The sequence below is a fragment of the Mesoplodon mirus genome (genome assembly GCF_964341445.2).
Source record: "Mesoplodon mirus genome assembly, chromosome: 1".
NCBI classification, from domain to species: Eukaryota; Metazoa; Chordata; class Mammalia; order Artiodactyla; family Ziphiidae; genus Mesoplodon; species Mesoplodon mirus.
Window position 1 is genome coordinate 46,552,546 of NC_138976.1, and position 20,695 is coordinate 46,573,240.

At 44.3% G+C, this 20,695-nt stretch overlaps 1 protein-coding gene across 1 annotated transcript; it reads left to right on the plus strand.

The window, feature by feature from the left end:
- Window positions 1–29: 29 nt before the first annotated feature.
- Window positions 30–19,105, plus strand: BAG1 (BAG cochaperone 1). The gene is made up of 7 exons (XM_082602128.1): window positions 30–594; window positions 2,141–2,269; window positions 4,109–4,191; window positions 5,717–5,830; window positions 15,348–15,455; window positions 16,396–16,458; window positions 16,960–19,105. The coding sequence occupies exons 1-7, from the start codon at window positions 45–47 to the stop codon at window positions 17,014–17,016; spliced, it is 1,104 nt and encodes a 367-aa protein (XP_082458254.1). The 5' UTR covers window positions 30–44; the 3' UTR covers window positions 17,017–19,105.
- The last annotated feature ends 1,590 nt before the right edge of the window (window positions 19,106–20,695 follow it).

Here is a 20,695-nt window from a genome sequence, read left to right on the forward strand (position 1 = left end):
GGGCCTCGGCTGAGTGGGTGGGGCCCGGGGGCGGCGGTAGCGGAATGGAGCCTGGCGGAAGCGGGGCTGCTCCGAGGGGCGGGGCCGGCAGGCCCGGGCGGAGCGTGGAAGTAGCCGGGCGGGGTCGCGGAGCGCCGCGCTCATTCTCCACCGCTGGGTGGGCAACTAGCGCGGGTCTGGCGGAGCGCGGCGGCGCTCGGAGATCTCGAGGCGACTGGGAGTGGCTGGGCCCCCGGCGGCGCGCCCCTCGGCTGGGCCGGGAGCCGCGCCAGTCGGTGCCCCCAGCCGAGCGCAGTCCGCCTCCCTCCCAAAGATCAGCCGTCCGGAGTGTGACCAGAGGGCATGCCGGATCCACCAGGGGCGCCGCCGCCTGCGCTCGCAGGCCGCGGGTGAAGAAGAAAGCACTGCCTCTCTCGACCCGGAGCGAAGAGGTGACCCGGAGCGAAGAGGTGACCCGGAGCGAAGAGGTGATCCGGAGCGAAGAGGGGTCCCGGAGCGAAGAGGCGGTAGGAAGCGAAGAGGTGGCCCTGAGTGAAGAGGTGGTCCGGAGCGAGAAAATGGCGGCAGCCGGGCTCAGCGTAATCGTCACCCACAGTGAGCGCGGGCTGCGAAAGTCCGGTGGGGTCTGTGGGTTTGGCCACGTGCCCTCCTGAAGCGTGTGTCCTTGTGTTCTTCTGGCGTCCGGAAGCGTGGGATCTGGTTTATGCCCTTGGGGCCGACTTTTGTACGGATCTTTTGTTCAGCACACCTTTCCATGTGGCTGGTGTGTTTTGTCTCAGGCCATTTGTTAGATCCTCGATGTCCGTGCTTCACATCGTGGTCCTGGTTGTATGTGTTAGTGTGTGCCTGCGTAGTTATTGTGGGTCTTTGTGCCTGGCACTTTTTAGCCATGTTGTGTATGACTGCTGTGTGTCTGGACACCTACGTGTGTGCGAGAGTCTGAACTCTTGTCTGCTTTCTGAGTGAGCCGTGGGTTCAAGCGTACACTCTGGGCACCCTTTGGGTCTGCCTACTTTTGGAGTTGACACAGAACAAAGTTCTGTGTCGAGTTCTCCAGAGAGCTGAGTCCATGAGGTTTCCTCAGGACCAATTAGGGTAGACCCCAGGGCCTCGGAATCTGGTGACCAGGATTCTAGGTAATTCAGGTTTAAGTGACCTTGGGATGTCTCCTTTCTAGGCAGCTGGTTTCTACTTCACATAGAAGCAGAGTTGGTAACACCTGTCCCACTCACTACTTGTGGCTGTTGAGTAGGCTTAAGGCTTGGCATGATGCACCGGCACAGGCTACCTCCTTATTGTCCACATATCCAGAAAAGAATTAGCACCTCTGCCCCAAAAAGGAATTTCTGCTGCTGGAGTTTATTCATTCATTTGTCTGTTTACTGGGCACCAACCATGTATGTGCCAAGGTGTCCCCAGTGGAAGAGACGTGGAGGAAAAACATTTCCTTGCCCATTACAGCAAAGGAGACAGAAATAGTTCCTTGCCCAGTACAACACAGAGTAGAGGACAGTCAGGCCACAGGATACAGATGGCTTGTGAAGAAAAGCACAGACTTTGAAATCAGATAGATCTGAGGTCAAGTTCTAATTCTAGAGTTGGGTCTCATTAGGCAGGTCTTAATTGGACTGAACTCGTAGTTTGCTTATCTGTGAAATGGGGAATAATAGGTAGTACCTACTTCATGGGGTTGTTCTGAGAACTAAATAAGATCATGCATGAAATGAGCCTAGTCAGCTCCTTATGCATGTTAAGTGCTTAAAATGTTAGCTGATATCACTGATATTGTTAGTTACTATAATAAAGGAAACAAAAATCCTTGAGCAAGCCTTGAAGGCTGGGTAAATAAAGTGTCAGCCTATATTGGTTTGTGTGAAAGAGTTTTTTTTTTTTTTTTTTTTTTTTTTTTTTGCGGTATGCGGGCCTCTCACTGCTGTGGCCCCTCCCGCTGCGGAGCACAGGCTCCGGATGCGCAGGCCCAGCGGCCATGGCTCACGGGCCCAGCCGCTCCGCGGCACATGGGATCCTCCCAGACCGGGGCACGAACCCGTATCCCCTGCATCGGCAGGCGGACTCTCAACCACTGCGCCACCAGGGAGGCCCTGAAAGAGTTTTCTTCAACACTTTTCTCTCTCCCCAGGCAATGAGAAGCACGATCTTCAAGTTATCCCGCAAGGGGGCTGTAGTGAACCAATTGTCCAAGACTTGGCCCAGGCTGTGGAAGAGGCCACAGGGGTCCCGCTGCCTTTTCAGAAACTCATATTTAAGGGTAGGTATTTCTCTTCCAGCTTTGAGCCCTCATTGCTAAAAGGCCTATTTAAAACTGCTTAACTTTAATAGTAACTCTCAGTTTCGAAACTAGGACAATTCTTTTTTTTTAAATAAATTTATTTATTTATTTATTTATTTTTAGCTGTGTTGGGTCTTTGTTTCTGTGCTAGGGCTTTCTCTAGCTGCGGTGAGCGGGGGCCACTCTTCATCGCGGTGTGCAGGCCTCTCACTATCGCGGCCTCTCTTTTTGCGGAGCACAGGCTCCAGACATGCAGGCTTAGTAGCTGTGGCTCACGGGCCCAGTTGCCCCGCGGCATGTGGGATCTTCCCAGACCAGGGCTCGAACCCGTGTCCCCTGCATTGGCAGGCAGATTCTCAACCACTGCGCCACCAGGGAAGCCCCCTAGGACAATTCTTATTTGCTTGTTAATTCATTCATCACTTCAACAAATATGTATTGAGGACCTACTATGCACTGGACACTTGCAAACATTTGAACAGGTATTAGAGTTGAAGTCACATGAAGGTGACAGAAATATTACCATTTTTGATGAAGCACATGGGCAGTCTTCCCTGGCCAAGTTAGATACTCTTCCCATTGTGTGTTCAGATGGCACTCCCTACCACTTTTGCATAACTTGTACTGAAATTCCTATTAAATAATTGTCTTCATGGTCACCGAACATCTGATTTCTCTAATACAATAACAAACTCCACGAGGGCAGAGATACTGCTATGTGTCCAATGCTCGGCATAGTGCTGGCACAGAGAAGGTATTGAACAAACTTACCAGGGCCTGGATGTGGCAGGCCCAGTGGATGATGTTGATTTCTGCCAGGACACACCCACTGCCATCCCCATTCTCTGGTCTTCCCATTCCCATGGGAACCCATTATTCTGGTATCTGATGAGGCTAAATTTATCCCATTTGGTGCCAGTTGTAAAAAATTTAGTGATGGGAAGCATTTATATTCGTACTTCATAGTGCAGTTCCTTGTCTTTTCTTTTTAAAAACGTTTCATTTTAGAATTATAAAGGCAATAGAAATCCATGTTTCAAAATAGAGGAAAGCACAAAAAAGAAAATGTTCTCCTGGATAAAACCCCTAATAACAATTCAATATATTTCCGTCCAGCCTCTTTTTGTTTGTTTGTCCTGGCATCCCAAAGTGTGGGTTCTCATTTGTGGCTTTTTTTTTTTTAGTTGACAAAACTAGGATCATTTCTAGTGATCTTCTTATAACACTGGGTCATCAACATGTATTATGGCATTGAAGTTTCCTGAAAAAATGAGCTTTGATGCCTACAAAGTCTTCTGTTGTACTGATGTATAGTTAATCAGTCCCCTATTCCTGAATTTTTGGCTCTTTCCAGTTTCTCACTATTATGAATAATAGTTATTGTAGGGGCCTCCCTGGTGGCGCAGTGGTTGAGAGTCCGCCTGCCGATGCAGGGGATACGGGTTCGTGCCCCGGTCTGGGAGGATCCCATATGCCGCGGAGCGGCTGGGCCCGTGAGCCATGGCCGCTGGGCCTGCGCGTCCGGAGCCTGTGCTCCGCAATGGGGGAGGCCACAACAGTGAGAGGCCCGCATACCGCAAAAAGAAGAAAAAAAAAAAAAAAAGTTATTGTATAACAGTTACTGTGCAGGCACATGTCCAGTTATGTGTTAGGATAAATATCTAAAGTGAAGTTACTGGGTCAAGAAACCTTCTAAAAAGCTTATACCAATTCATCCTCTTCTCATTAGTGAACACACTACTTCCTGTACCCTTGCTGAAATCTATTTTCACTGTTGTACAATTGTTGCAACCTGACATTACTTTCTTCTTTGTTCAGGAAAATCTCTGAAGGAAATGAAGATGCCATTGTCAGCACTTGGAATACAAAATGGTTGCCGGGTCATGTTAATTGGGAAAAAGGTAAATTGCTTTTTCTACCAGAATACCTCAGAATCAAATGACGAAGGTCTTTTATTCATGTTTCTGTTTAGAAGGCCAAATCGGGGAGCCAGGGTTGGCACTGGCGAAGTAGTGCTCTCTAAACAAATGTAGTCTCTTTGTTCCCTGGAGTCACCAGTTCTCACACCCTCCAGCTCCTGTTGGTTAGGGCTTTCACTCTGGGAATTAGGAGTGGTTATGCTGCCTCAGTAATGTGGCTTTTGTGTTGGTGGTGGAATCAGTCTGGTTAAAATAGTGCCTGAGGCAGTCCCTACTCACTTGGAGGGGGATTTGCAAGAGAGTGTTTCGTTAGAATAAACCTGTAGATTTTAAAAATAAGTACTCTGCAAACTTCAGGAGCCTCTCTTCCTTTAACCATTCTTTTTACTAAAATCTCACATAAGGATAAACCCTCTTTGGCTGGAAAGAAAGGTTCAGACTAAAGAGGTGATGGAGAAAAAGCCAGTTGGTGAGAAAAGTAGGCCCTGGGGTGATGAGAGAGGGCCATGGCCAGCCCTGCATTATGACACAGTGGAATTGTTGGTCCTGTGAAGTTCCCTTACTTCGAGCAAAGGTGGCTGATTCAGAGTGGAGAGAGGGCAGAGATTAGCAAAGTGGAGGCAAGGAAAGTCTACTCCAGACTTGGAACTGCCAGGAGACTGGCACTCAGGATTTGGCCACAGAGAAGAATGTGAACAATTTGGGGTAGTGTAAAAGCAGGAAGCTGCTGGCTACCAATTAAGGTGAGAGAAGGGGAAATAATCTAGAGATTTCTTGCTCAAGGGTCAGGGAGAATGGTGATGGGCAATAAGCGGAACCCAAGGGTTGAGTTCAAAGAAGCTTTAGGACCCTCAGTTGGAGCTGTCCTGGAGTATGTGGAGCCAAGTCCAATTCAAGTCTCTTCTACCTGTTTTGGGCTGTGTAACCTTAAGTTACTTTACAGTAACCTCAATTTCATCATCTGAAACAGTACCTCCTTCACTGGATTGTGATAAGGCTTAAACAATAATACAGGTAAAGTGCTTAGGATGATACCTGGCATACAGGGGATGCTCAGTAAAAGTATTCATCATCATCATCATATTGAATGAGAGAGCTCAGGAATTCCATTTAAAGGAAGGGTAGAATTCCGCCTGTCTCACCATTCTGGACTCCTCACAGGCATTCACAGGCATTGTTAATTTGTTAACACTCCAGGCTTCAGTCCGGAATCTGTCGGTAATCAGCCCCAGGCTGAGGTTGAATCTGGCACATGGATCGGCTTTGTTCTCTGAACCCAAGCCGTCAGGGCTGTCTTGCCAGAATGTGTACCTGATACCTTCTGTCTATCTAGTCTAGAGTCTTTGTAGATAGAAAACCTTCATGTATAACCCTCCAGCTTGCCCTCTAAGAAGCAACAGAGTTAAGACGATTTTTTCTAGGTCAGTGGTTTAACCCACTTGTGGTCAGATTTTTTTTTTCCTGACAAAAAAAATTATTGACTTCATTTTATTCTTAAACATTTTAGAACAGTCCAGAGGAAGAAGCTGAAATAAAGAAGTTGAAAGATTTGGAGAAGTCTGTGGAGAAGTTAGCTGACCAACTGAAAGAGTTGAGTAAAGAGCTTACTGGAATCCAGCAGGTAACTCTCTCCGTGGACTTTGTTGTTCTGCCTTCTATGAGAATTCTCTGGAGATACAATTGTCTGGTTACGAGGGCAGACTTTGTTGTCAGACTCCCTGGGTTCAGACCCTGGCTCTACCCTTTCTGTTACTGTGGGCAAGTTTGCCTTTGTCTCAGGTTCCTCATCTGTAAAAAGGGAGTAATGATGGTACCTCCCTTTTAGGGCTGTAGTGGGGATTAAATTACATAATTTGAGCCTGACATATACTAAGTGCTTTATAAGTGTTATCAACACTGTTATTTCCAAACCCCAGCCAGCATCTGTTTGTGCTCCTAGGAGAACACCTGCTATGCTAGGATCATGTATTGTCTAAAATAGAATAAGTAGCTTCTCTCAGTCTAGTCAGCTATAATGTATTTGGCAAGGCAAAGAACATTGTGTTGATTCATAGAAGGTCCAAGTTGACCATAATCTTGGCGTGGGCATAGGGGTCATCTATTCAGTTCCTTATAGTATTAGGGGTGGAGTACTGAAACCAAATAAGGATGAGGAACAGCCCCAAACCACATACTTATTTTTGATCCCTTCATTTTATAACATTTATAGTTGTATGTTTGTGTTTTAATTACAAAAGTAATACATGCTGATTGTACATAGCATTTAAGAAAGCATATGGGCACTAATATGAAAAATAATAATTACCTGTAAGACCCCCAACTCAAAGATAATCATTACTAAAAACTGGAATCTATTTTTTCATCTTAAAAAAAATTGCTATAATGTTAGGTACACTTTGTTTGTAAATTGTTCCTTTATTGGTTTGAAAAATTGAACATTTTCCCATGTTATTATAAATGATCATACGTAACCAAATCATTTTGTTGTATACCTGAAACTAACACAGTATTGTAAATCAACTATACCTAAATAAAGAAAAAAAGTTTTGACTGAAAAAAAATGGTCATACTTTTCAAAACTTGCATAGTATTTATTTCATCATATGAATGGATCATGGTTTACCTAACCAATTCTCTATTATTCATCACCTAATGTTATTTTACCATTATGTATAATGCTTCCTCTTTTTTTTTAACATCTTTATTGGAGTATAATTGCTTTACAGTGGTGTGTTAGTTTCTGCTTTATAACAAAGTGAATAAGCTATACATATACATATATCCCCATATCTCCTCCCTCCTCTGTCTCCCTCCCACCTTCCCTATCCCACCCCTCTAGGTGGTCACAAAGCACCGAGCTGATCTCCCTGTGCTATGCAACTGCTTCCCACTAGCTAGCTATTTTACATTTGGTAATATATATAAGTCCATGCCACTCTCCCACTTCGTCCCAGCTTACCCTTCCCTCTCCCCATGTCCTCAAGTCCATTCTCTACATCTGCATCTTTATTACTGTCCTGCCCCTAGGTTCTTCAGAGCCATCTTTTTTTTTTTTTTTTTTAGATTCCATATATATATATATATGTTTGAGCATACGGTATTTGTCTTTCTCTTTCTGACTTCACTCTGTATGACAGACTCTAGGTCCATCCAACTCACTACAAATAACTCAATTTCGTTACTTTTTATGGCTGAGTAATATTCCATTGTATATATGTGCCACATCTTTATCCATTCATCTGTTGATGGACACTTAGGTTGCTTCCATGTCCTGCCTATTGTAAATAGAGCTGCAGTAAATATTGTGGTACATGACTCTTTTTGAATTATGGTTTTCTCAGGGTATATGCTCAGTAGTGGGATCCTTGGCTTATAAGGTAGTTCTATTTTTAGTTTTTTAAGGAATCTCCATACTGTTCCCCATAGTGGCTGTATCAATTTACATTCCCACCAACAGTGCAAGAGGGTTCCTTTTCTCCACACCCTCTCCAGCATTTATTGTTTACAGATTTTTTGATGATGGCCATTCTGACTGGTGTGAGATGATATCTCATTGTAGTTTTGATTTGCATTTCTGTAATGATTAGTGATGTTGAGCATCCTTTCATGTGTTTGTTGACAATCTGTATATCTTCTTTGGAGAAATGTCTATTTAGGTCTTCTGCCCATTTTTGGATTGGGTTGTTTGTTTTTTTTGATATTGAGCTGCTTGTAAATTTTGGAGATCAATCCTTTGTCAGTTGCTTCATTTGCAAATATTTTCTCCCATTCTGAGGGTTGTCTTTTGGTCTTGTTTATGGTTTCCTTTGCTGTGCAAAAGCTTTTAAGTTTCATTAGGTCCCATTTGTTTATTTTTGTTTTTATTTCCATTTCCCTAGGAGGTGGGTCAAAAAGGATCTTGCTATGATTTATATCATAGAGTGTTCTGCCTATGTTTTCCTCTAAGAGTTTTATAGTGTATGGCCTTACATTTAGGTCTTTAATCCATTTTGAGTTTATTTTTGTGTATGGTATTAGGGAGTGTTCTAATTTCATTCTTTTACATGTACCTGTCCAGTTTTCCCAGCACCACTTACCAAAGAGGCTGTCTTTTCTCCATTGTATATTCTTGCCTCCTTTATCAAAGATAAGGTAACCATATGTGCATGGGTTTATCTCTGGGCTTTCTATCCTGTTCCATTGATCTGTATTTCTGTTTTTGTGCCAGTACCATACTATCTTGGTTACTGTAGCTTTGTAGTATAGTCCGAAGTCCGGGAGCCTGATTCCTCCAGCTCCGTTTTTCTTTCTCAAGATTGCTTTGGCTATTCGGGGTCTTTTGTGTTTCCATACAAATTGTGAAATTTTTTGTTCTAGTTCTGTGAAAAGTGCCATTGGTAGTTTGATAGGGATTGCATTGAATCTGTAGATTGCTTTGGGTAGTATAGTCATTTTCACAATGTTGATTCTTCCAATCCAAGAACATGGTATATCTCTCCATCTGTTTGTATCATCTCTAATTTATTTCATCAGTGTCTTATAGTTTTCTGCATACAGGTCTTTTGTCTCCTTAGGTACGTTTATTCTTAGGTATTTTGTTCTTTTTGTTGCACTGGTAAATGGGCATGTTTCCTTAATTTCTCTTTCAGATTTTTCATCATTAGTGTATAGGAATACAAGAGATTTCTGTGCATTGATTTTGTATCCTGCTACTTTACCAAATTCATTGATTAGCTCTAGTAGTTTTCTGGTAGCATCTTTAGGATTCTCTATGTACGGTATCATGTCATCTGCAAACAGTGATAGCTTTACTTCTTCCTTTCTGATTTGGATTCCTTTTATTTCTTTTTCTTCTCTGATTGCTGTGGCTAAAACTTCCAAAACTATGTTGAATAAAGGTGGTGAGAGTGGACAGCCTTGTCTTGTTCCAGATCTTAGTGGAAATGGTTTCAGTTTATCACCATTGAGAATGATGTTGGTTGTGGGTTTGTCATATATGGCCTTTATTATGTTGAGGTAAGTTCCCTCTATGCCTACTTTCTGGAGGGTTTTTTCATAAGTGGGTGTTAAATTTTGTCAAAAGCTTTTTCTTCATCTATTGAGATGATCATATGGTTTTTATTCTTCAATTTGTTAATATGGTATATCACATTAATTGATTTGTGTATATTGAAGAATCTTTGCATTCCTGGGATAAACCCCACTTGATCATGGTGTATGATCCTTTTAATGTGTTATTGGATTTTGTTTGCTAGTATTTTGTTGAGGATTTTTGCATCTATGTTCATCAGTGATATTGGCCTGTAGTTTTCTTTCTTTGTGACATCTTTGTCTTGTTTTGGTATCAGGGTGATGGGGGCCTCGTAGAAAGAGTTTTGGAGTGTTCCTCCCTCTGCTATATTTTGGAAGAGTTTGAGAAGGATAGGTGTTAGCTTTTCTCTAAATGTTTGATAGAATTCGCCTGTGAAGCCATCTGGTCCTGGACTTTTGTTTGTTGGAAGATTTTTAATCACAGTCTCAATTTCAGTGCTTGTGAATGGCCTGTTTATATTTTCTATTTCTTCCTGGTTCAGTCTCAGAAGGTTGTGCTTTTCTAAGAATTTGTCCATTTCTTCCAGGTTGTCCATTTTATTGGCATAGAGTTGCTTGTAGTAATCTCTCATGATCCTCTGTATTTCTGCAGTGTCAGTTGTTACTTCTCCCTTTTCATTTCTAATTCTGTTGATTTGAGTCTTCTCCCTTTTGTTTTGTTGAGTCCAGCTAATGGTTTATCAATTTTGTTTATCTTCTCAAAGAACCAGCTTTTAGTTTTATTGATCTTTGCTGTTGTTTCCTTCATTTCTTTTTCATTTGTTTCTGATCTGATCTTTATGATTCTTTCCTTCTGCTAACTTTGGGAGTTTCTTTGTTCTTCTTTCTCTAATTGCTTTAGGTGTAAGGTTAGGTTGTTTATTTGAGATGCTTGTTTTTTCTTGAGGTGGGATTGTATTGCTGTAAACTTCCCTCTGCTTTTGCTGCATTCCATAGGTTTTGGGTCATCGTGTTTTCCTTGTCATTTGTTTCTAGGTATTTTTTGATTTCCTCTTTGATTTCTTCAGTGATCTCTTGGTTATTAAGTAGTGTATTGTTTAGCCTCCATGTGTTTGTACTTTTTACAGATTTTTTTTTCCTGTAATTGTTATCTAATCTCATAGCGTTGTGGTTGGAAAAGACACTTGATACGATTTCAATTTTCTTAAATTTACCAAGGCTTGATTTGTGACCCAAGATATGATCTATCCTGGAGAATGTTCCACGAGCACTTGAGAAGAAAGTGTATTCTTTTGTTTTTGGATGGAATGTCCTATAAATATCAATTAAGTCCATCTTGTTTAATGTCATTTAAAGCTTGTGTTTCCTTATTTGTTTTCTGTTTGGATAATCTGTCCATTTGTGTAAGTGTGGTGTTAAAGTCCCCTACTGTGATTGTGTTGCTGTCAATTTCCCCTTTTATGGCTGTTAGCATTTGCCTTTTGTATTGAGGTGCTCCTATGTTGGGTGTATAAATATTTACAATTGTTATATCTTCTTCTTGGATTGATCCCTTGATCATTATGTAGTGTCCTTCTTTGTCTCTTGTAATAGTCTTTATTTTAACGTCTGTTTTATCTGATATGAGAGTTGCTACTCCAGCATTCTTTTGATTTTCTTTTGCGTGGAATATCTTTTTCTATCCCCTCACTTTCAGTCTGTATGTGTCCCTAGGTCTGAAGTGGGTCTCTTGTAGACGGCATATATATGGGTCTTGTTTTTGTATCCATTCAGCCAGTCTGTGTCTTTTGGTTGGAGCATTTAATCCATTTACATTTAAGGTAATTATCGATATGTTTGTTCCTATTACCATTTTCTTAATTGTTCTGGGTTTGTTATTGTAGGTCTTTTCCTTCTTTTGTGTTTCCTGCCTAGAGAAGTTCCTTTAGCATTTGTTGTAAACCTGGTTTTGTGGTGCTGAACTCTCTCAGCTTTTGCTTATCTGTAAAGGTTTTAATTTCTCCGTTGAATCTGAATGAGATCCTTGCTGGGTAGAGTAATCTTGGTTGTAGGTTTTTCCCTTTCATCTCTTTAAATATGTCCTGCCACTCCCTTCTGGTTTGCAGAGTTTCTGCTGAAAGATCAGCTGTTAACCTTATGGGGATTCCCTTGTATGTTATTTGTTGTTTTTCCGTGCTTTTAATAGTTTTTCTTTGTGTTTAATTTTTGATAGTTTGATTAATGTGTGTCTTGGCATGTTTCTCCTTGGGTTTATCCTGTATGGGACTCTGCGCTTCCTGGACTTGACTATTTCCTTTCCCATATTAGGGAAGTTTTCAGCTATAATCTCTTCAAATATTTTTTCAGTCCCTTTCTTTTTCTCTTCTTCTTCTGGGACCCCTATAATTTGAATGTTGGTGCGTTTTTTTTTAAATTAATTTTTTTATTATTTTTGGCTGTGTTCTGTGTTCGTTGCTGTGCGCGGGCTTTCTCTAGTTGCTGCGAGCGGGGGCTACTCTTTGTTGTGGTGCGTAGGCTTCTCATGGCAGTGGCTTCTCTTGCTGCAGAGCACTGGCTCTAGGCGCACGGGTATCAGTAGTTGTGGCACACAGGCTCAGCAGTTGTGGCTTGTGGGCTCTAGAGCGCAGGCTCAGTAGTTGTGGCACACAGGCATAGTTGCTCCATGGCATGTGGGATCTTCCTGATCAGGGCTCGAACCCATGACCCCTGCACTGGCAGGTGGATTCTTAACCACTGCACCACCAGGGAAGCCCTGTTGGTGCATTTAATATTGTCCCAGAGGTCTCTAAGCCTGTCCTCAATTCTTTTCATTCTTTTTTCTTTATTCTGCTGTGAGGTAGTTATTTCCACTACTTTATCTTCCAGGTCACTTATCCGTTCTTCTGCCTCAGTTATTCTGCTATTGATTCCTTCTAGAGAATTTTAAATTTCATTTATTGTGTTGTTCATCATTGTTTGTTTGCTGTTTAGTTCTTCTAGTCCTTGTGAAACGTTTCTTGTATTTTCTCCATCCTATTTCCAAGATTTTGGATCATCTTTACTATCATTCTGAATTCTTTTTCAGGTAGACTGCCTATTTCCTCTTCATTTGTTTGGTCCGATGGGTTTTTACCTTGCTCCTTTATCTGCTGTGTGTTTCTTTGTCTTCTCATTTTGCTTAACTTACTGTGTTTGGGGTCTCCTTTTCACAGGCTGCAGGTTCATAGTTCCCGCTGTTTTTGGTGTCTGCCCCCAGTGGCTAAGGTTGGTTCTGTGGGTTGTATGGGCTTCCTGGTGGAGGAGACTAGTGCCTGTGTTCTGGTGGATGAGGCTGTATCTTGTCTTTCTGGTGGGCAAGACCGTGTCCAGTGGTCTGTTTTGGGGTTTCTGTGACCTTATTATGATTTTATGCAGACTCTCTGCTAATGGATAGGGTTGTATTCCTGTCTTACTAGTTGTTTGGCATAGGGTGTTCTGTTGTATCTTGCTGTATCTTGTATCTTGCTGGTCGTTGAGTGGAGTTGGTCTTAGTGTTGAGATGGAGATCTCTGGGAGTGCTTTCACCATTTGATATTACATAGAGCCGGGAGGTCTCTGGTGCACCAGTGTCCTGAAATTGGCTCTCCCACCTCAGAGGCACAGGCCTGACACCCGACAGGAGCACCAAGACCCTGTCAGTCACATGGCTCAGAAGAAAAGGGAGAAGAAAGAAAGAAAGAAAGGAAGAAAGAAAGAGAGAGAGGGAGGGAGGAAAGGGAGGAAGGAAAGGGAGGAAGGAAGGAGGAAAGAAAGAGAAAAGGAAAGAAAAGGAAGGAAGGAAGGAAAGAAAAGAAAGTTATTAAAATAAAAAATAATTATTAAAAATAAAAAATTTAAAAGTAGTAAAAAAAAGAGAGAGAAGAAAGAAAGAAGGAAAGAAAGAATGAAAGAAAGAAAGAAAGAAGAGAGCAACCAAACCAAAAAACAAATCCACCAGTGATAACAAGTGCTAAAAACTATACTTAAAAAAAAAAAAAGACAGACAGAACCCTAGGACAGATGGTAAAAGCAAAGCTATACAGACAAAATCACACACAGAAGCATACACATACACACTCACAAAAAGAGAAAAAGGAACAATATATATGTACCTATATATTAAAAAATAAAAAAGGAGGAAGAGAGCAACCAAATCAATAAACAAATCTACCAATGATAATAAACTCTAAATACTAAGCTAAGATAAACATAAAACCAGAAACAAATTAGATGCAGACAGATCCCACTGCTCCTGAGGCTTCTGGGAGAGATTTCCCTTTCTCTTTGTTCGCACAGCTCCTGGGGTTCAGCTTTGGATTTGGCCACGCCTCTGCATGTAGGTCGCCTGAGGGCGTCTGTTCTTCGCTCAGACAGGATGGGGTTAAAGTAGCTGCTGACTCGGGGGCTCTGGCTCACTCAGGCCGCGGGGAGGGAGGGGTACGGATGCGGGGCGAGCCTGCGGCGGCAGAGGCCGGTGTGACATTACACCAGCCTGATGCACACCGTGCGTTCTCCCGGGGAAGTTGTCCCTGGATCACGGGACCCTGGCAGTGGCAGGCTGCACAGCCTCCCAGGAGGGGAGGTGTGGATAGTGACCTGTGCTTGCACACAGGTTTCTTGGTGGCGGCAGCAGCAGTCTTAGTGTCTCATGCCCGTCTCTGGGGTCCGCGCTGATAGTCGGGGCTCGCGCCCGTCTCTGGAGCTCGTTTACGCGGTGCTCTGAATCCCCTCTCCTCGCGCACCCCGAAACAATGGTCTCCTGACTCTTAGGCATGTCCAGACTTTTCCCGGACTCTCTCCCGGCTAGCTGTGGCACACTAGCCCCCTTCAGGCTGTGTTCATGCAGCCAACCCCAGTCCTCTCCCTGGGATCTGACCTCCGAAGCCCGAGCCTCAGCTCCTAGCCCCCGCCCGCCCCGGGTGAGCAGACAAGCCTCTCGGACTGGTGAGTGCTGGTCGCACCGATCCTCTGTGCAGGAATCTCTCCGCTTTGCCCTCTGTACCCCTGTTGCTGCGCTCTCCGTGCTCTCCTCCGTGGCTCCGAAGCTTCCCCTCCCCACCATCCCCCATCTCCGCCAGTGAAGGGGCTTCGTAGTGTGTGGAAACCTTTCCTCCTTCACAGCTCCCTCCCACTGGTGCAGGTCCCGTCCCTATTCTTTTGTCTCTGTTTTTTCTTTTTTTCTTTTGCCCTACCCAGGTACGTGGGTGAGTTTCTTGCCTTTTGGGAAGTCTGAGGTCTTCTGCCAGCGTTCAGGAGGTGTTCTGTAGGAGTTGTTCCACATGTAGATGTATTTCTGATGTATTTGTGATCTCCACGTCTTACTCCTCCGCCATCTTGAAGCCATAATGCTTCTTTGAACGTCCTCGGACATAAATCTTTTTTGACTGTTCCCAATTTTTTTGGTAGAATAAATTCTTTGAGTTGGAATTGCCAGCTAATATATACTACATGTTATCAAATCTGCATCTGTAGCCTATGGCTTTGATCCTCAGAGATCCCTGCTGTCCACCTGTTGTCACCAGCTAACTGGTCATTAGGCCAAGCACTGTGAATAAACAGAGAGACAATTTAATAAAAATAATGTAAGTGCTGCCATTTGTTAGCATTCATACATCTGCGTCAGGAATTCTATTAAAGGTCTACATATATTTCTCTTTATCCTCATGGTAACCCTCTGGGGTGTGGGTATCATGATCTCCATTTTAAAAATGAGAACACCAAGGCACAGATAGGTTAAGGAACTTGCTCATGGTCACAAGCCAGTACAGTGCAGTCAGAATTGAAGCCCAGGCCTATCAGACTCTAAACCCTGTGCTCTTAATGTCTGTTTCTCGTGTGCGGGTATACACTGGTGACCGGGGGCTTCACCAGAGCCAGGCCTCCGCAGGCATTTGTGACCCCAGTGGACCATGTAAGATAGACCATGTAATGGCCTGCAGCCTACTACAGTGCTTGGGGTGGCCCAGGGCCGGCTCTTCTGTTTTTCCTAAGAGGTGAAGTTGCGGGCCTGAGGTCTGGCCCAGCCTGTTGGGGAATGTGGACTCAGGGTGTGGCTGCTTCATCAGTGCCTTGGCTTGGAGTTTTCCATCAGCCTCAAGGAACCCTTGCAATAATGCATCATTCCTCCACAGGGTTTTCTGGCCAAGGATTTTCAAGCTGAAGCTCTCTGCACACTCAACAGGAGAGTAAAAGCCACAATCGAGAAGTTTACGAAGATCTTGGAAGAGATTGACGCACTAGTAAGTAAATGTTCAGCTGAGAAGAACTAGTTTCCTTTGACTGTTTTTCAGTCAGTTTCACTCCTTCAGTATCGCACTCACTGCCTGAGGGTATTGAGCACCTATCGGGTACCAGACACTGCTAGGTCTTTGGTGAATACACAGAAAGGTAAGATGGTTCCTGGTTTCTCCTGTCCCACCAACATAGGGCTTTTGTCGTATTATTTATGTATTTACGTATATTTATTTATTTTGGCCACGGCATGCGGGATCTTAGTTCCCCGATCAGGGATTGAACCCATGCCCCTGCATTGGGAGCGCAGAGTCTCAACCACTGGACTGCCAGGGAAGTCCCTGTCATTTTTATTTATGTATGCCAGTAGCATCTAATCCTCAGGAAGCTGGGACCCAAATGGTCCATGATCTCATGGTTAGAGAAACACAGGGCTTAACTTTCCTAACACACATGTGTCTGACATTTCACTGAGCTCATTATCTGTACAGAATTCAGTCAGACCCAGCTCCTGTGAGGCTGTTGGGAATCATTGATGCCACGCTCCCTCTCAGAGATGACACAGTAATGATGTCTCTAGCCTAAACTACTCTGCTTGGGATTCTTGGGGAGGCGTGGTAAAGAAGAAGCAGAAAAGCACTGTGCTTTTCCTGCCACACTGAGCTTATGGTCCAGCCAGGACACAGTATCCATGCACAGGAAACAGTGAGAGGACAAAGTCCATGTTATAGATCTATCGCCCCGACACCAAGAACAAAGGGAGCTTGTATAGGGGTGAGAGCTATGGGAAGGGCCATGTAGGGTACAGATCCAGGGAAGTGATTCCTGAAAATGCACGTCATTCACATTAGTGACCTGTGGCCTGTTCGGTATACTGTAGGTATTTCTGACGTGTTCTTATGTCATTTTCACTGAGGATTATTTATACGTCAACTTATTCTTCCGTAGGTTCTGCCAGAAAATGTCAAAGACAGTCGAATGAAAAGGAAGGGTTTGGTGAAAAAGATTCAGGTGAGTTGTGTGGTAGGGCATCACAAAGTGTAATGTGTTGGTGCATGTATCTGTTCAAAGTAGGGTAGAGTACAAGTGTGGTGTGGCCTCTCTTTGGTTGTTATATCTCAGCATGAACCCAGAACTTAAGAGAAGAGCTCCTTTCATGTCCCTGATTTAAATTTGGATTTAAACTAATTGGGAAGGAAGATGGCCGGAGAGCAGATAGGGCTGACATGTTATACTGATCCGATGGACAGGACCCCCTGAAATCATGCAGTTGCAGTGGCCTGGCTTCCTGTCCTCAGCACCCTTTGGGAGTTGTTGGCATAGATCACTGTCAGAAGCCCTGGCCCTGTGCTTCCTCTACCTCCCCTCCTTCCTCTGGAGCCCAGGCCATCTCCATCCCTGCACACCTGTTTCAGCTTGAGTCAGTCGCCCAGGGGTTCCCCAGAGTGGCTGGGCAAAGAGCTTTCTGCCCCCGAGTGGGCCCTTCCTTACTGCTCTGCATTTACCTTGTAGGCGTTCCTAGCTGTGTGTGATACAGTGGAGCAGAGCATCTGCCAGGAGACAGAGTGACTGCAGTCCACAAGCTTGGCCTTGGCCGACTGAGGGGAGGCGGAGGAGGCTATGCTGCCTTGAAGAACAGCTCCACCAGCTCTGCACTCTCTGGAACAGAAGTTACATGCTTTCCCCGGGGCTGCTGGGGACAACTGGCTGATTGCCAGTTTTCCTTCTCTTATACCTGCTCTCAGTGAACAAGTATTGTTTGTGCAATCTTAGCGCACCTGTCAGTTTCTCGTTCCGTCTGTGAATATCTGTGCTGTCCAGCAGCCCACCTTGTCTGGAGAGGGCCTCCTCTGCCCAAGTCTTCCCAGCTTTTTTGACCTTTGGATGCTTTCTTTGGGCTGGTGAGAGCTCTCAGTTGTCCTGGGGTAGTTCTGGGTTTATCAGCTATCCTGTCTTCAGATACATGAGGCCTTTTTGCCCTTATGATCCCATAGTCCCATCTGTGTAAACCAGAATCACTAGGAGGCTACATCTGGTCAGGAATGTTAGGAATGGCTCAGAACAGGTGTTTGGCACACAGGTAGTCCAAGTATCTCTCATTGTGACCTAATTCTGGAAGAGCTGGCTGGGTTGTGGGTTCATAGACCCTGTCTTCACCCCCCAGTGACCCTGACCAGTCACAGGCCGTGAGGTCTCAGGGGGCCGCTCCTGGACTGGGGCCTGTGGTTGATCCATGGGCTTCCTTGTCCCCAAGCAAATCTCTAGGAGGTTACAGCCCAGAGTTGACTAAGCCTCTGCTCAAAACCGGCTCACAACCATGGCTTAGGAGGGGCAGAGAAGACAGAGTGAATAATAAAGCAGGCAGGTAGTGAGGGCCACCATAAACTTCTCAGGAGTTCCTTCAAAGGCATTTCTGTTAACTGTACCCTTCTGAGATCTACATGTCCTTCGAGTTCCTTCGAGGCTGTTTTTATCTGTTTTGTGGCCTTTTTCCCCTTCATTGTTACTAAAAAAATAAAACAGTTTATATATACGTCAGCAAGCAGAAGAGTGTTTAGACTTTTTTTCCCTTCTGTTAGATGAAGTATGGGAAGCAAAAGCCTTCTGAGGTTCTAGTCTAGTTATGTTATAAAGTTGAGAGTGGCCCTGTGTGCTGGAATCCTTAAACAGGTCAGCTGCCATCACCCCATTTTTTCTCACAGTGCGCAGGAGACAGGCTTCCAACAGGCCACTCTGAAGCCAACCTTCTTTGGCAGAGAGGGAGTCTGTGAAGTCCCAGGCATTTAGGGCTGCGTGGGTGGGACTAGGCCAAGGTGGTGGTTAGGGGTGGACAAGTGGACAAGGCTTGGGGCCCGGTCCGCCCACCCCCAGCTTTAATCAGAGCAGTCCAGTATTTGTCTGTTTCTAGGTAGTAGCTGTGTGGCCTTGGGCCACAGCACATTCCTGTGTGCTAGATACCACTCTAAGTTCTTGAGGTGTATTGGTCATTTAATCCTCACACAGTCTGGGAGGTAGACAGATACTATCCCTGTTTCATAGATGAGCTCAGGTAATTTGCTCAAGATCACAAAGTGACAAAGCCAGGACACAGACTGGGCAGCTTGAGTCCGAGCCCAAGTCCTTAATCTCTGCCGGTTTGCCTCCCAACTGACATGGAGTTGCTCACACCCTCTCATTTTCTCTTTTCCTTCTATTTATCTCCCATGTTGGCCTCCGTAGCTCCCCTCTGGCCCTCTCCAGTTCATTCTCCATAGAGCAGCTGAGTGATCATGAAGTACACAAATTACCATGTCAGTTCCCTGCTTAAAAACCTTAAAAACCTCAGAGGCCAAGGTCCGTACCCTGCTCCCTTCTCATCTCAGGCCACTCTCCTGTTTGTTCTCTGCTGTCAGCCACTCCGGTCTAGTTCAGGCCCTCAGGTGCTCTGTGCCCTGTCCCGCCCTGGGGTCTTCACACACACTGTTCCTCTGCTTGGACAGCTCCACGCCATCCTTCCCCTTCCCCTACCCCTGTCCTAGGTGACTCCTGTTCATGCTTCAGAACGTAAATGTCTTTTCATGGAGAAACCTCACCTACTACTGTCAGAGAACATCAAGCCCGCAGGTGATATCCTCTCACAGTTTGTCATGACTTTTTACAATAAACTTGGTAATAATAATCATGGTCTATGATGATTTATTTGTGGGATTATTTGATTAATATTTGCCTTTATGCTAGACTGTGAGTTCCTTGGGTTAAGGAGCTTCTTTGTCTTGTTAACAGTATATTTCAAGCAGATTGTTTGGTTTATATTAGATGCTCAGTAAATACCTGGAGAATGAATGAATGTTGACTGCACACATTAATAGTGAAATTTCCACTGCTGCACTCACCCACTGAAGCTCTGTCAGCACTGGGATTTACAGCATCCGCTAGCCATTGTCTTATTTAAGGGTGGGCTGCCCAGCAGATGTGCAGGGTAGTAACACGGCCCACTCACATAGATCTGCACATCTATAGGGCATCTCTACCTATGAACAGGGAAAGAGTACGCTTCAGTTTCCCACTTGCCCATAACATGATCAGTCGTGCCGCAGGGGAACAATTGGGGCTCTGATCCCACAAACATCCTTCAGCCTTACAGAGTTGGAAGAATTCTCCCACACATTTTCTGTTCAGTCAATTATTTGTGCTTATCAACTTCAAGGCACAGCTTAAAGTTTATCCCCTCTGAGAAGCCCTGCTTCATCTTTTAGTCAGGACTCTTAGTTGAAAACACGGCAAACCTATTCCCGAGAGATTGTTGAAATAGAAAATTTGTTGATAGGATGTTATCTCATGTAACTTTGGGAAGTTCAAGGGCAGTTGGACTTCAGGAACACAAATGCTGCCTGAAATTTCTGTATCTCATTGCATGTCACTACCAGAGAGGAACTGCCTCTGTTTCCTTTCTTTTTTTTTTTTTTTTTTTAACATCTTTATTGGAGTATAATTGCTTTACAATGGTGTGTGTTTCCTTATTTCTGATTTGAAAAATCTGGAGAATAATTTTCTGGCCAATCAGCAGTGGTCATGGCAGCAGGGTCACATGCATAGACAGGCCTTTGGGGCCCACACTTACCTTTCAGGGTCGTTCCCAGAGATAGGGCCACAGTTTCCACATCTGTAAAGTGGGGAATTAGGTCTTTCTGTGTGGTGTTCTGGCACATTGCTCAGGCTTAACCTTTGTGATTCCTCATCATGTGAGTGGAAGCCTTGGAGGGGAGGGTCACTGAGGAGTAGCTGGGCTGAGCTCTGCCACTTGGGTCTAAGAGGGGCTTCCCACTTAGGGCAGAGACTTAGATGTCACCAATATCCACTCTTCCTACACTAAGTGAACTACTAATTTGCAGCTTAGTATGTGGCCAACCAGATAAAGTAATATTTCCCAGTCTTTTTGCACTAGCATGGCAAAGAGACTACATTTTAGCCAATGGGTTGTGTATACATCTTAGGGAAGCATCGTCAGATGCAGTAGAGCGCCCTTTCCCCCTCTCTGTGGGCTGAGTGTAGACATGATGGTTGGAATTGAAGCGGCTATTTGGACATTGGGGTGGAAACTGATAAGGATAGCAGAGTATAATATAAAAGTAACATGAAGTTAGCATACTAATAGGTCTGTGTGTGAGAGAAATTAACTATTATCTGTTTAAGCCACTGTTATTTTGGCTTTTTGGTCTCTCACAGCCAGACTTAATCCTATACCAACCCTATGCACGTGGGAAACAAA

Excerpts from the sequence above, each read along its gene's own strand:
- BAG1 (XM_082602128.1), top strand. The coding sequence starts at position 45 with ATGGAGCCTGGCGGAAGCGGGGCTGCTCCGAGGGGCGGGGCCGGCAGG. Across the intron at positions 2,270-4,108 it reads TCAGAAACTCATATTTAAGG|GAAAATCTCTGAAGGAAATG; the intron begins GTAGGTATTTCT and ends TTCTTTGTTCAG. Across the intron at positions 4,192-5,716 it reads TCATGTTAATTGGGAAAAAG|AACAGTCCAGAGGAAGAAGC; the intron begins GTAAATTGCTTT and ends TAAACATTTTAG.